The sequence below is a fragment of the Podarcis bocagei genome (genome assembly GCF_964188305.1).
Source record: "Podarcis bocagei genome assembly, chromosome: 4".
Classification (NCBI taxonomy): Eukaryota; Metazoa; Chordata; class Lepidosauria; order Squamata; family Lacertidae; genus Podarcis; species Podarcis bocagei.
In genome coordinates this window covers 72,572,126-72,587,203 of record NC_138128.1, presented here as the reverse complement: position 1 = coordinate 72,587,203, position 15,078 = coordinate 72,572,126, and the positions used below count along the sequence as shown (strand labels likewise).

General features: G+C 46.1%; 1 protein-coding gene across 4 annotated transcripts in view; it reads right to left on the bottom strand.

Moving 5' to 3' along the window:
- Positions 1–125: 125 nt before the first annotated feature.
- Positions 126–15,078, bottom strand: part of ADAMTS14 (ADAM metallopeptidase with thrombospondin type 1 motif 14) — a 70,059-nt gene continuing 55,106 nt past the window's right edge. For 2 of the 4 annotated variants that reach the window (XM_081189568.1, XM_081189569.1), the window contains exons 15-22: positions 14,885–14,968; positions 12,558–12,721; positions 11,838–12,003; positions 9,275–9,407; positions 7,703–7,910; positions 5,822–5,951; positions 5,231–5,341; positions 126–2,533 (exon numbers count right to left, since the gene is read on the bottom strand). In XM_081189568.1, coding sequence (XP_081045694.1) covers positions 1,917–2,533; positions 5,231–5,341; positions 5,822–5,951; positions 7,703–7,910; positions 9,275–9,407; positions 11,838–12,003; positions 12,558–12,721; positions 14,885–14,968 — 1,613 coding nt within the window. In that variant the 3' untranslated portion in view covers positions 126–1,916. Of the gene's footprint in view, positions 2,534–3,281; positions 3,374–5,230; positions 5,342–5,821; positions 5,952–7,702; positions 7,911–9,274; positions 9,408–11,837; positions 12,004–12,557; positions 12,722–14,884; positions 14,969–15,078 lie in introns of all 4 variants that reach the window. The other 2 variants (XM_081189570.1, XR_014006976.1) reach the window with 2 other exon arrangements.

The following is a 15,078-nucleotide window of genomic DNA, read 5'->3' as shown; positions in this document are numbered from 1 at the left end:
ACATGGTGCAAACACGATTAAAAAGAAAAGGGGTTGCCAAAACAAACCCAACAGCAAACTAAAATCCAAAAAAACAACAACCCCACCAACAAACCAAAATCCCAGAAAAGAGAGACTCAAGTGTGTTGTGTGTAGGGGTGGAATGGGGTGTCCATTTAATATTAAACCAGCCTTTCTCCCCAAAAGGCAATTCAATTATTTGCATAACCTTACATCACCTCGATCTTATTTAGCATCCACCGTTGGCAAAACACAGCTCGTATCAGACAGTTTCAAAGCTGCCTGTTGCAGCTCATGTTGTTGTTCTTGGGTAAAAGTCACTCCAGAGTTGTTGTTTTTAAAAACACACCTGTTACCTAACTTATTCAGAATTCCTGTGGTGGGCATATTTTATTAAAACTGGCGTCACCTCCCATCACAAGCAGAGTTCCAGAACAGCAACCTGCCAATGCAAGAGAACATCTTCAAACTCAGAAGTGACATAAACTGCATTGTGAGGAAGAAAAGTGGCTTTTCAGAGGGAGAAGAGAGAGAGACGGAGGTGTGGGGAGAGAGAACCAGGAAGCCCACAACATCCTTGCAGTAATAACATTGTTTTAAAACACAAAGCATTTGGTAACACGCTTGGGTCTCTGGTTCCCTGGTTTGCTCTGAAAATCTACTCATTCTGAGGGCAGCACACCACTGACGACCAGATCGCTGGGGGCAGACAAATAATGGCTGAAAAGCAATCATGAATTGCTTGTGGGCGTCTAGCTGGCCACTGGCGCAAGCAAAGTGCTTGAACAAATGGACATTGGGCCCAGTTAGCAAGGCAATCTTCACGTTCTCATATTCTCCCTGGTTTGACTGAGAATTGTCACTGACATGGTGAACAAAAAGGTCATAAAAATGGTTTTTAAAGACAAGGTGTTCGTTGCTCAAACCCTGTTCAAGGGACACTCCAAGTGAGCTTGGGGGGGGGGTTCAACACCCCTGTCCCAGGACTCTCAGCTCACCAGCTTAGCATTGCAAGGAGGCAGCTGGCTTGCTGGCTCAGGAGCCCGTTAGTCCAAACCACACACACTTTCCTGGGATTGGTGCTCCTTGTGCATGCAAGGTTTTTGCAGCATCTACACGGTGCCATCATCATCAACAACAAAAAAGCCAGCCTGCATTTCTCTCCCCACCGCCAGTTTTAATCTACATTTGCCCTTGCCAAGGTAGAAAACAACAACAATAACCTGTTGCCAACAACCCGTTTGCGCTACCTGTAAGACCCGTTTGCAGTATTAAGCCCTCCACCTGGAAGCACCCCAGGTCTCCTCCTCTCTCCTGACACAATCAATTTCAGTCCGCATAGTGTGCTGTTACAGAGACAGATCAGGCTTGCTGTCCACAGTAACTCGGACTGAAACCATGTCCCTTGCAGCACCATTTCAAGGCTCCATCAGATGGCTGGGATAGCAGCAGCAATGAGTGGAAACTGAGGAGGGGAAACAAGGTCCTTGAGCTGGCTTGGCTCTGTCTTGCCTTATTGATTGAGAAATCTCATTAGCAACCTTGACGGAAAAGCCCTCTGAGGCGACGTAACCTGGGCTACAGAAGCACTGTGTGTGTGTGTGTGTGTCCAACCTCAGCAACTTCAATTTGTTTTCTTCACTGGGTTTTTCTTAAATATATATATATATACACACATATATATTTCTAAAAAGTGCCACAGAACAACGGCGAAATCACCGCCATTGCTAAAACGAATGTGGTTGCGTTGGAAATGGTTACTCCTTCCATTCTGGAAAAGGGGCCCAGATAAAACAACAACATGGTGGCTTTGCCGCTCCGCTCCTCTGCATGTAAACGGTGTAGAGAGACGTAATGAAACCCCCCCCAAAAAAAGAGAGGGGTTTCTGGGGGGGGGGAGAAAGCACCACCCCCACTCATGTCACAACAGGGGAGGAGGTCCTGAGAGTGGCAGCTGACTGTTTGGGCCCCACGCTGTCCTTTCTCCACTCTCCTCCATCTTGAGGAGGAGATGGGGCTCCTTTCTGCGAAAAAACTGAAGGCTTGTCCAAGGCGGCAGGGAGCCATTGGGACAGCGAGCTGCTCCTATGCTCCTCAGGGTCCCACCCTGCTGGAGCCTGCTGAAGAGGAGGAGGAGGAGGAAGAGGAGGAGGTAGTAGCATTGACGTGCCCACTTTCGAAGTGCTATTGTCAGGGCTGCCCTGAGGCTGTGAAGCAGCGTTAACCTGGCAGGTGCCAATGGCCGTGGAGCCGGCGAGAGTAGCCAGGAGGCCACGGGATGCCTCTGTCTCTTTCGGAGAAGTGCCCTTCATCCTCCGCAGTTGGCTCGTGGCAGTGGGATGGGGAGACAGTTGTGGGAGAGGGCCGGGAAGGGCAGTCTCAGAAGCTCCTTGGTCAATGGCGGGAGGCTGGCTGGTGGGGACTTTTTTGCCGCAGGATTCGCAGCAGAGCTTGTTATAGCCAGGGATGGAGCAGTAGCGAGCCAGGACTTCCATCTGGCAGAATATGGACTTGTCTCCAAGGCACGGCTCCTCTGCAATGAAGGGAAATTACAGAAAGTTGGCGTGAAAGTGACCCTGACTTCAGACGACCACACACAAGAGAACAGTGCTACAGTGCAGTCTAAGACTATTATCCCCAAAGACTCGTGCATAGTTAAGCCATGTTGACCTAGGCTACAGCTCTCTTCTCGCCATAGAATAGCATCTGTGGCTGCCCAGATGTGCCTGGGCTCCAACTCCCATCATCCTTGAAGACTGGGCCACGCTGGGTGGGTCTTGTTGGGGTTGGGCTTCCCCACCCCACCCCGTGCCATAGAAGGAATGCTCCATATCAGTTACACAAACAATACATAGCAGTGATACCAGAAGCGGCATCAAGCAAAGAGAGAAACAGAAATAGGAATAGACAAAAAAGAAAGAGAAAGAATCACAGACCCCAGTAGAGTTGTGGGGCAATTGCAATCTCAGGCAAGTGGCAACGGGTGTCAATGATGCAGGAGGGGTGGGTTCCATCCATATTATGATCCTGGTTGCGTATGGTGGTTTCGATCCAGAGTTAGAAATTTGGGATTGTGGGTGTGTCAATCTACCTTCCCTTCTATGGGAAAATCCCATCCCCTATGATACAAAGACTAAAGAACTGCTAGACTCAAACCATATTTCTAAAGAGAAACAGTGCTGAGGGGAGGGAACTTGGGGGGGGGGGACAACCATAGGTGGTGGGGTGTGCCTGAAGATTCAAGATGATACATATATAGAGACAACCACTGTATTATTTACTCTTTACAGGAATCAAGTTGCAGAAAAGCATGTACCCAAACGCCATTAGGCCTATGGATATGTCAGCAACTGCAGAATGTCAGCAGGGGAGCCTAAGAGGAGAAGACAAAGAGAGGAACGTAAAAGTCAGTGAGATGCAAGTGTAGAGACAGCTGAAAGAGAAACAGTCAGACAAACAGACAGGCAGACAGAAGCACCTACACAGGAATTTGTATAAACATCCCAGAGAGTCAACACTAGCGAGAAATACCTGCAGATGAACGCTAGAGGGCAGTGATTCATTTTCAAACAATGATCTCAAGTGTCTGCAATTACTTACCTGTGAGTAAGCCCCAATAAATTCAATGGGACCTGCTTCTGAGTTGAGCTTGCACTGTAAGGCTCTTGGATGAGCATTAATCCAAAATTAATTCTGAACTGGGATCATGCATCTAGGGATCCATACAAAGGGAAGCCTTTCCACTTTATTTGGTGTATTTTAAGGGGCAGAAGATTCTACTGGCTCTCTAAGCTAAATACGGTTGGCCTCTTCCTCCCAGTGATTGCTTAGAATTATAAGTGCTCTCAGCTTAGGCTATATAGTCACATTGGCAGCAGCAGCAGCAGATCCACTTGTAGTTAACCTTTTCTGCAAATTATTTATGTTTCACCATGTGTGATGTTACAGCAGGCCTGCACACCGTGAGAACCAAACTGTGGCATGGTGGCCCACTGAGAACTCAATAAATATGCTTCCAGCTGCAGCTGGTCCAGAAACCTGGCAGATGGGCTGCACTCAGCTTGGTGGGTCCCCAGTTGAGTAGACCTGATCTACAGAGTACAACAGAAGTCTGAATTGGGATGTGTCGACTTCCATGTAATGGCCCCTGGCAGGGGTGGAAAACCTTACTGGAGCCCAAGGGCCACATTCCCTAATGAGCAGCTTTCCAGGGGCCAGAGGTGGGTGAGGCCAGAGGCCAGAGTGCATAGACCAATGAAGGTACTCTTTACCTCTATACTCACCCATCCAGTGCAGGCAAGCAAGAGTCATCAGACTTCAAGGCTACGTTCTGTTGAATGGTTTCTTTAAATGTAAAGGTTCATCATTGTTCCACTCGATGTGTATGTCTTTAAGGGGCCAGAGCAAAATAATGAGACCCAGCTTTACAGCTGTGAAACATAGCAGGTGCTGCTGAGTTGTATTGATTAAGCTGTGTCAGCAATTGGGTGTAGTATATAAGGAGCAGCACCTAGCTCTCCCATTACCCTGGGGAATGGGTTAGTGGTTGGGTCTGGTTTGTTGTTGATGTATTTAGTGTATAAGGTGTTTTTGTAATTAAAACCTGGTTTAAGTTATTTTTGAGTCCCTTTTTAATGCATGGTCTCCCCAGCAAGCTCTCTGCAGCGTTACTATACTGCAAATAGCCAACACATTCCAGCAAGGCAAAATACTCTATAGAGGCAGTGGAAGAAGGCCAGGGAGGGTTTACAGCCTGGGAAGAATCCCAAAGGCTAGGAGGAGAGACTTGGTGGCAGTGGTGGGGAGACATCTGGCCTCCAGGACTGAGGTTCCTCACCTATGGCCTCTGACTTCAGAATTAGTGTATTTACTCACTTGCAGAACTAGACAGAGAACATTTAAGGTTTTCATTCTCCTCAATTCTCCAAGGGTAAGGGGAGGTCCCAGATGGCGGCTTCCCGTTCTCAAGCACACAACAGCCGTCCAAGAAGCATTCCAGGCAAAGGAAGGTTTCTTTTTCCTTGGATTACGCCCCTACCCCAACTTCCTACCCATTAAAGTCACGGGAAGTCAGCTGCTTGACCTGGCAAAGCCTCAACAGCTGTTCTAATATTCTACAAAACTCATCTTTTCTGAGCAGTATCCAGCATTTTTTATTTTTAAAAAAGAAATCGAGAGGGGAACAAGTGATGATCCAAACTGCAGAACTCAGAAGCCGGAGGGCACTTACTTGATGATATCTTGGTAACAGGATTTTTGGCGCTCTCCTGAGGCACCCATTGGACCTTAGGAGTCACATGATCACTGGTGCCTGAGTTTGTTGTGACGCTTGGTAGGTTTCCTGGGGGAACAAAAAGGAAGGCAGGTCAAAGTATCTAGATCACAACAGTGAGTCAAGTTTTTGTTTTGTTTTTCCGGGGCAGGTGGGACACCAGAGACTTTCCTATAATAATGGATTCAAATGGTTCGAAGAAAATAAAGTGCACTCTGGCATTCTAGAGACTAACAGGATGCCAGAGTACCTTGAGGGGGGGGGTCATTAGGTGTCATGGCTCCTTAGGATTCTACACATATGTACAATACATGGTACAAACCACCCTGTGATCTTGGGATGAAAGGTGATATAGAAATTCAATAAATAACAACCACCACCACCACCAAATGACCCAACACCTATGTGTAAACAAGCACAATGCCACACACCCATGGGCATCACCATGTTTCGCTTGTGTGTGTGTGTGTTTTTAATGCTGCATCTATTTCATTCACTTTGCATGCATTTTTTCTTTCGTTCCTTCTGCAACTGCAGCTCTTCTCTTACCTGGGCATGCTGCCATTTTGCAAACCTGGATGGTCTCTGGCTTCTCGCTCTCGCACTGGCCAAGGTTGTTGTCGTTGGACTTGCAGACCACCTGGCGCTGCTGGATGCCTTCTCCGCAGCTGACAGAGCACTGCCACAGAGGAGGAAGAAGAAGAAGGAAGAAGAAGAGTTTGATATCCCACTTTATCACTACCCGAAAGAGTCTCAAAGCGGCTAACAATCTCCTTTCCCTTCCTCCCCCACAAGAAACACTCTGTGAGGTGAGGGAGGCTAAGAGAAGTGTGACTAGCCCAAGGTCACCCAGCAGCTGCCTGTGGAGGAGCAGGGAATCGAACCTGGTTCACCAGATTACGATTCCTGCTTGGCAGGGGGTTGGACTCGATGGCCCTTGTGGTCTCTTCCAACTCTACGATTCTATGATTCTATGATTCCACTGCTCTTAACCACTACACCACACTGGAAAACCCATCTATCAAGGCTAAGGGGAAACGAAGGGCTGGAGCAATTTCAATGCACTTCCCCAATATACCCCCATGAAAAAAGGGCTGAGCCAGCAAGGAGGATCTGCAGGAAGTACATGTCACTGGAGCAGGGCAGGTGGTTCCTCTGTCTGGATTCATACACCCAAAACAAATGCGATTTCAGTCACTGCATTGGGACGACCGCAAACACACAATGTCCTCTCCCCTCCAACAAGTGGCTGACTATCAAAGCTGCCATCAGAGGTTCTGGATGAGGACTGGTATGCGTTTGAGAAATACAAATAAAATGATTCTTTTGACTGCAGTGTAACTTATCCCCTCAACCTTGAGGGCAAGAGAGGATGTCAATATTTTACATTCTACAACACTTCGCTTAATCCATCTATCTTCACAAACTTGGCTGCTCCCAAACTATTGAAAGAAAGAAAGAAAGAAAGAAAGAAAGAAAGAAAGAAAGAAAGAAAGAAAAGGACCCCCTCAAAACAATGCCAGTTTGTGTCTTGATACACAGATTTAGAAAAGCACTAAAAAGAATGGGACAACTTCAGTAATTACAGTTTTTGCCAGAGATATTTTCGAACTTCTCTGTAGCTGCAAGGTCTAGGATGTTCAGGATTCCGACAAGAACTCCCAGGCAGCTCAAAAGTGTCTAAAAAGCTGCATCATAACCACAATCCATTTGTTTGCAGGCAGCAAATGTAATTGCTCCGACACCATTCTCAAGCCATGTTTTTCCTCACCCAATAATACCAGTGGCACTGCTCTGTGCTTGCTTTGCTTTTTTCTTTCTTTCTTAAAGAAGCATCCTCCTGGGACAGCTAACGCTTCTCAAATCCAGTCAAAGAAGAAAAATAATATTGCCATGTAGTCTGAGCTATTTGGCTAGGCTCTTCCTTAACAGCAAACTTAGTAAGACAGGCTCTGTTAAGGAGAGGGCTGTGGTCAAATGAAGGATAGGTGTCTACTGGTATCTTTAAAAAAATAACTCCTAGCAACAAGCATCATCACTGGGGATCCTGGCTCCCAAGCTTACTGTCACCGAGCGAAGGGAATATGAGGCTGTGGATTAAGGTAGGGCAATGGCTTTCTGGTAGAACATATGCTCTGCATGCAGAAGGATCCAGGAACAACTAGAAAGACTCCTGTCCAAAACCCTGGAGAGCAGCTGTTCATCAGTGCAGACAATGTCAAGCTAGATGGACAACTGTTCTGCCTTGGGTGCATAAAGTTCCTTCCCTAAAAAGTCGCACTGTGCTCTGACACGTCATAGGGCTGCTTGTCAAAGCAAGGTGCTCCGTGGTGCACTGCAGAAGTGCAAAGGGTCAATATTTTCCTTGCTTTGCTTAGGGCAATGGATTGCTGGCTGTGGCATAGTAGCTAAGTGGTGGCAGCCCCTTACCTGAGACCAGGCACCTGTCCTCCACTGGGCAGGGCACGGGACGCGACTGCAGGGCCGGCGTGCGTCTGGCTTGTCTCCTGTGCAGTACTTTGTGTGCACGGTCCTGTTTGTGCCATTGTGTAGGTGCTGGGTGCACTGCACCACTCTGACCTGGACTCCCAGCTTGCCGCAGGACTTGCTGCAGGGCCCCCACTCCTCAGCCCCCCAGCTGAAAAGAGAACAGCAAAACCAGACACTCTTAACAGAAAGACTCGTCAGCTCGGTTCCCACTGAACGGGATAAATCTGGGCTGAGCCACTTCAGCCTGCAGGAACAAGCTCACAAAACAAATTCCCTTCGCAGAAAAAACCAAGATATCAAGAGTAGGGAGGAATGTAGCCTAGCTTCCAACCTTGACATGTAAGTTTTCTATAGGCAGGGATGAGGGTAGTTAGCCCAGATGCATATTTGCCATCTCAGTGAGAACTAGGCCACCTAGGTTGAAAATATGAAGGCTGTTAAGATTTCAGGTTATAGGTGTCTGGCTCTGCACAGATCAAAATCAAAGGCTGAACTATATAGTTGCTCTGATCCTGCAGAGAACTTCTTAAGTTCTCGCACTACAATACCATGATCCTTAACCAAAAAACATTGCCAAATAACCACAGAATAAGCATCTATCAAAAGCAAGAACACCAGAGTTTATTTCACACGACTATTATGCAGTGATAGTCACATGATGGCTTTTTCTTTCAATGTTCATAATAATAACAATTTAATAATTATTTCTTATTTATACCCCGCCCATCCGGCTGGGTTTCCCTAGCAACTCTGGGCAGCTCCCAACAGATTAAAAACAGAATAAAAAAAATCAAACATTAAAAACTTCCCTAAACAGGGCTGCCTTCAAATGTCTTCTAAAACTCAGATAGTTGTTTATTTCCTTGGCATCTGATGGGAGGGCGTTCCACAGGGTGGGTGCATAGCTGTCAACTTTCGGATTTGAAAATAAGGGATCAGCAGCCTCACCTGTCCTGGAGACAGTCTACGGGATATCTAACAATCTGGGATAGCAGCGGGAAACAGCAATGAAATAAGGGAATTTCCCGCAAAAAAAGGAAAGGTTGACAGCTATGGGCGGGTGCCACCACTGAGAAGGCCCTCAGCCTGGTTCCCTGCAACCTCACTTCTCGCAGCAAGGGAACTGCCAGAAGGCCCTCGGAGGTGGACCTCAGTGTTCGGGCAGAACAATGGGGGTGGAGACACTCCTTCAGGTATACTGGACTGAGGCCATTTAGGTTAAAGGTCAGCACCAACACTTTGAATTGTGCTTGGAAACGAACTGGGAGCCAATGTAGGTCTTTCAGGACCGGTGTTATATGGTCTCAGCGGCCACTCCCAGTCACCAGTCTAGCTGCCGCATTCTGGATAAACAGAGAGATCTCAATGGTTTTTCACTCACTTGATATTTTATTACATACGGCTATTTCACAAGACCACGATACCGTGGTAATATTGAGGTGAGTTCTGCACCTCAAAAATGGTTGTGTGAATTGGCCCCTGGACCTTTAAGACAATGAAAAAATGACTCACAAAGGCTGCGTGCACTCCTGCATGTTGCATCTCCTACGGATGGGTTTTGGTTTCTTCCCGTTATCGCAGAAGTTCCGGTGCACCATCCGGTTATCGCTCTTCCTCCGGCAACCATACTTGGTATACTGTATTCCTGCAAAACAGCAGAAGCAAAACTACAGCTATGAAGGAACCAATATGTCTAGGTTGCTCAAGGCACACAGATGTGTGGGCATCCTCCTGACAGGCACTAATGCTTTTGGGGGGTCCAGGAAATGGTCTGAAGGCACCTGATGTACTTACTCTACAGTGGACGCTCGGGTTGCAAACGTGATCCGTGCGGGATGCACGTTTGCAACCCACAGCGTTCGCAACCCATGTCTGTGTGTCTGCACATGCACAGGTTGCGATTCGGCGCTTCTGCGCATGCACAAAGTGCGATTTAGCACTTCCGCACATGCGCAACTGCCGAAACCCGGAAGTAACCCATTCCGGTACTTCCAGGTTTCAGCGGTCTGCAACCCGAAAAAACGCAACCTGAAGCATCTGTAACCCGAAGTATGACTGTACTCTTGTCAACTAAGTGGAAAATAGGTCCAGACAATATATGGAGATAGCCTGGGAGCCCTATGTAAAGACACTGAAAACACTGTCATGATGCAACAAATATGTTAAAAAATAGTGCAAGTGAGCTATTTGGAATCCTGGTGTCACAGTGCCCAGCAGGGGCAGATAGGCAACTTCCATGCGGCATAAGAAACTACTTTTGGATGAATGCCACCTGATAAAATCACTTCTCTCTTTTCCCGCCTCTGTCTCTGGCTAACACAGGCTCATTGAAGCAGCTGAAATCCTCCCCCTTCCCCTCCCCCTCCCCATTTTTGTTTCCGCTTTCACACCATGCTCATTTGCATAGTAGGGCACTTCACTGAACAGCCATATTACACAGATAGCACAGCCATACAGAAAACGTGCCCATTGAAAAACGGACTTCAATATACTACAGTATTTGTGTGTGTGACTTCTACTTCCCATTCACATCTTTGCATCACATAAATGAATGAATGGATATTACACAGCTGCTGCTGCCACCATTAGCTCCTTACTGCTCTGGGGAAGCAAAGGTGCAGGAAGCATTCTGCATCGCAAACGCAGTACAAAACGGACGCTGGGTTTTGGTGTAATCGGCAGCTTCGGTCTTTCAGGCTTGGCTTTCACTTCGTAGGACGGCCCACAAAAGACAGCCTACTGTGATTGCTTGGCAACCCCAGGGCAGCACAGTGACTACTTGTAAAACACCCCAGTCTATGATACAAGTGACTACAGATCGGAGTACCTTCTCTCAAGTATTTCCATTCATTTGGACAGAGGAAGGCTGCAACTCTTGCCTTGCACAGGGCATTTCTGGCCTAGCCAGTTTTCTTAGTGCAACCCCTCCTTATAAGGAGCGGAGCTGATCCCTCACCCTGGACTCAAGCACAACTGAACAAGGTCAGAATCCAACAGCTCCACAAATGGGTGACTGGTGTGGGTGGGGCAATATTTCTGATGTAATATCTGCTGAGACAAACATAGATAGGGGACGACCGAGGAAGCTGCTTTGATGTGCTCCTCACCTTCCCAGTAAAGAACAACACAGATATCAAACCCTAGTCACCAACACAACTTGGGGTGTGTAGGGTGGACGTTGTCAGCTGTTCCCAGGACATATCCCTGGAAATGCAGTTTATGCCACTCCAATGTTAGCAGGTTTGAGTCAGCAAATTCTGACCTGGCTTTTCAAAACCTGCTTTGTGTATTTAAATGCTCTGGACAGAAGCTTGTGTTGATCTGCTCAATATTTATTATTTCACTTCCTTTCAAAAGGGGCACTGAGAAGAACTGTGACCCCCATCTAAAGTTTGAATTCACACTCTCTTAAAAGCAGCTTACTTGCCTCAAAAACGTAAGAATATTAATATTGCCAGCGGTTTTCCTTTTCTCATATTGGTAACATCAAGAAACTATAGGGTGCAATCCCAGTATATGACTGATGCCAAGATTTAGGAAGTGGGAGCGCTTAAATGTGCACCAGGGGATGTCCTGATTTACCCTGCAGCGCCAGTAACAGCATGCAAAAAATATTACTCCTTTTAAAGCGGACTGATTTGGGCTTTGCCTGAAGTGACACTCAACATGCCATTCCTAGACTGGAACCAGAATGTCCACTTGCGTAGACATTCATTTTTAAAGAATTCATGTTTAACACTAAGCAATTGAAATAAACACCTAAATAAAACCTGTCGAAAGCTTGCAACAAAGAAGGCACTCTTATTTTTCTCAAGGTTTCCAAGCACAGCAGCTAACAGCTAGTTTCACACATGCAGGTTCGTTACTTGAAAGACTGACTACACAACCAAAAGTGATGGATGAAGTACCATAGAATGAACACCTCAAAAACACTGCTTTTCAAGAGTCGGTTCATGCATGCAGTCCTGGGATAGACATTCATACATGAACCAGACCTCTGCAAGCAAGGAACATTCCATACACTGGAAGTGTATCTGAGACACTTAAACCAAGCAATGCAGGGCAAGGAAAATACCTCCTCCACAGGCTTTGGAACACTGAGACCAGCTTTTAAGGGCCCACTCATAGGTGTCCATTTCTTCCAGGAGGACATTGTTGTTTCCGATGACAGGAAGGAGATCTTCATGGATGATGTACTTGTACATCAAGCTACTCTTGGATTCATCTTCTTGTGGGATGACCTAGGATGCAGGGAAAGGGAAGAAAGAGCAATGAGAGACAAAATGCCCTCTCCACTTGCTACACAAGTCTTCACAAATGTATAGTTTTGTGCACACTTCTTCAGTTTTCTGCTGAGTCCACCAGATCCAGGCTCCCAAGGGCTAAAGCCAAACTAAAGTCTTTTATAACATGCTAAATTTCATAAGGGGAAATATAATAGGGCTATTTTTTTCCCTCTGAAACTCCAGCAGAAATTTTTTAAAGGCACAGGCGTGGCCCAGTGAATGGAAAGCGAAGGGGGAAAGGACAGCTGTGTTTCAACCTGAACCTAGCCTCTCTCTCTCTCTCATTCTCATGTGCAAAAAAGGAAAATGCCAACTTTCCTATTTTTTCCATGGATTCTGCAAACAACACTGGTTGTGTGAAGTGCTCTTGAATTAAGTTTATGCATTGAAATAGTTTTGCCTGGTGCAGTTGAGCAAAAGGCTTAAAGGGCAAAAAGAAAAGTGGGGGGGGAGACTGCACATGTGTTGCTGAGCATACACATGCATCTACCTCTCTCTCCAGGACTCACCAGGACGCTGATGGCTTCATGCAGGGGACCGCTGGTTTTCAAGCTTTCCTTGCCGTTCTCAATGGCGTACTCCCATTCCAAGCCCATCTCCAGGAAAGTGCTGCTCTTGGCATCTTTGCCCTTGGGATTAAGGACGATGTTGCCGGAGGCTTGGTTCTTAACAGCTGTGGGGGAAAGTAGTGCTCAGGGTCATCTCCGCTCATCAACGTCCTTTTACATGCAGCAGAATTTGGGCATTAGGCAATCAGGAGTGTTCAAGGCTTTTCTTTTCTTGTATGTATGGGGGTTTTTGTGTCAGTGTCAGATGGGTAGGTTCTCTTTCTGTTCCAGGGCAAGAAGCATGACACTTCGCCCCTTCCCAAAGGGATCAAGTTCCCCTGTAGTGTGCATACTTGATTTATGTTTACGTTTTTACTATATTGTGTTTTAATTATGTTATGGAACCATTTGGAGAAAGGCAGGCTATACAATTTACTAATCAGTAAAATAATTTGGCACGGATGACGTTTTTTGAGATGGTTTAAGATAACTTTTAAAATTGGACCCATTTGCTAAATCACGCTGAGTGCCTAGGGGCTGAAAAGTCTTCCAAGATTCCGTCCTGCACCAAGAAACAAGCCCCAGGGTGCAGAGAAAGGGAGGTAACTGGGGTAATCATGAACCAAGCTTTGTTCCCATTCCTGTGGTGTCCCTTCCAGCTCTACAGTTCTATGGTTCTACGACTCTCCTGTTTGCTCCTATGGAGGGAGGAGGAGTGCTGTGCTTGGGATACTGACACAATGAAAGCAAAACCTGCTGCTGCACACATATGCATACATACAGACATGCAAAACATCCACACACAAGCCAAGACCTCTTGCAATATAAAGGCTCGCCTTCTGCACACTTCCTCATCCATCAGTATGACGGACATTTTGCTGCAATGTAAAAACAGTACTCTTTAAAGCTAGACCTTCTGCAATACATTTGCCTCTCTTCTTGGGCAAAGGTAGAAAATAAAACCCCAATCTATCTCCCCTCCGTCTTCTTTATTGTTCATTTTCATTTTGCTTGGCTGGTTTGTAATCAGCTGGCACACTTAAATCATGCCTGGCATTCCAAGTCGTCCTCTGAATTAACAGAGCTTGTAAACAGAAAGGGGGGGGGATACACTCTCTCTTCCCCTTCCTCTCCCCCTATGAGCACGAGAGATTTGGCTTCCAGTCTGGACCTCTCCAAGTTTGTACAGCGCATAGAGGAGCATTGTGTGAGCAGCAATAAAGGATCACAGCCAATTCCACCAGAAGTCTTACAGATTTTACAGACAGCAGGACGTGAGATGCAGACAGACGCACAAGAGGGAGGGAAACCACTGCTTCACATTATCTACCAACTGATCAATTCCTGCCACCCACACTTCCTTTCATAATAATAATAATAATAACAAAGTTTTGATATCACGTTACTAAGCACATTGGTGGAATGCAATTTAAAATGTCTACTGTGATGCTGCAACGTGTTACAAAAGCTGTCAGATTCAGATGGGCTAATAAGGGGCTTAATAGTTGTGTAATGATGATGCTGAAAGAACAGAGGGAAACAGGGAAGAAAGGTGAAGGACAAGAGAAACGAAGATAAATATGGGGGAATATGTTTTAGTTTAGTTTCAGACCAGGGTATGGACTAGCCTGCCGTTTACTCCAGATTAAGCGCTTATCACGTGCAGTAATTTGTGGAACAGCCCTTCAAAACCCTTATATCTTACGGTGGGTATTATGTCAATTGATCTGGAATAGGCTTACTTTGTAAAGTTTTGCACCTCAATATTTTGAGTTCGGTGAAGAATTGTTTGTTAGGAGATACTCCCATGTAGTCCTTTTCTCAGAGTACACAACATATGCAAACACACAACCCAAGCCTGTGATGCTTATTTACAATACACACACACACACACACACACACACACACACACACACACCGATTAATGAAGCTGGCACAGGACGAGAAAGAGGAAAAACAACTTTATAAATATTAATGTGCATCTGACATGTGGTGTTAGCAATCTGTGGCCTAATACCCAAAGTTAGCTTGATGGAGGGGGGGGGGGGTAGTGAGATCCAGCCAAAATTTAAAACCCCACTTATTTCATTGAGAGAGTTAAACATCTTTAGTTTGTTTTCTCCCGTTCAGATGAGCAAGGCTTTAAAGTGCTTTAATGCTGACTGGACTGAACCCTGCAAATCTCTTTAACAAGCTCTTCTTGAGAACTAAACTGTTAAAAAGACCTTTGTATAAAGAGTGTCAGGCAAAATCGACCCCGTCTACCTAAACCCATTTTCGGATCTTACCAATTGTATGGGTTGCTGGCTCCATCTCTTCAATCTGCACATGCCTGGCGCCGGCTGGAATCTCAAACATTTTCAAAGCTCCCACTGAAAATCGTGAAGAAAAGAAACCATTCTTAAAATGGGTAGAGCAACAGTCAGAGATAAGTTCCACGAAATATTCGCTTTTAGACTCTCTGAAGCTGCAGGAAATAACA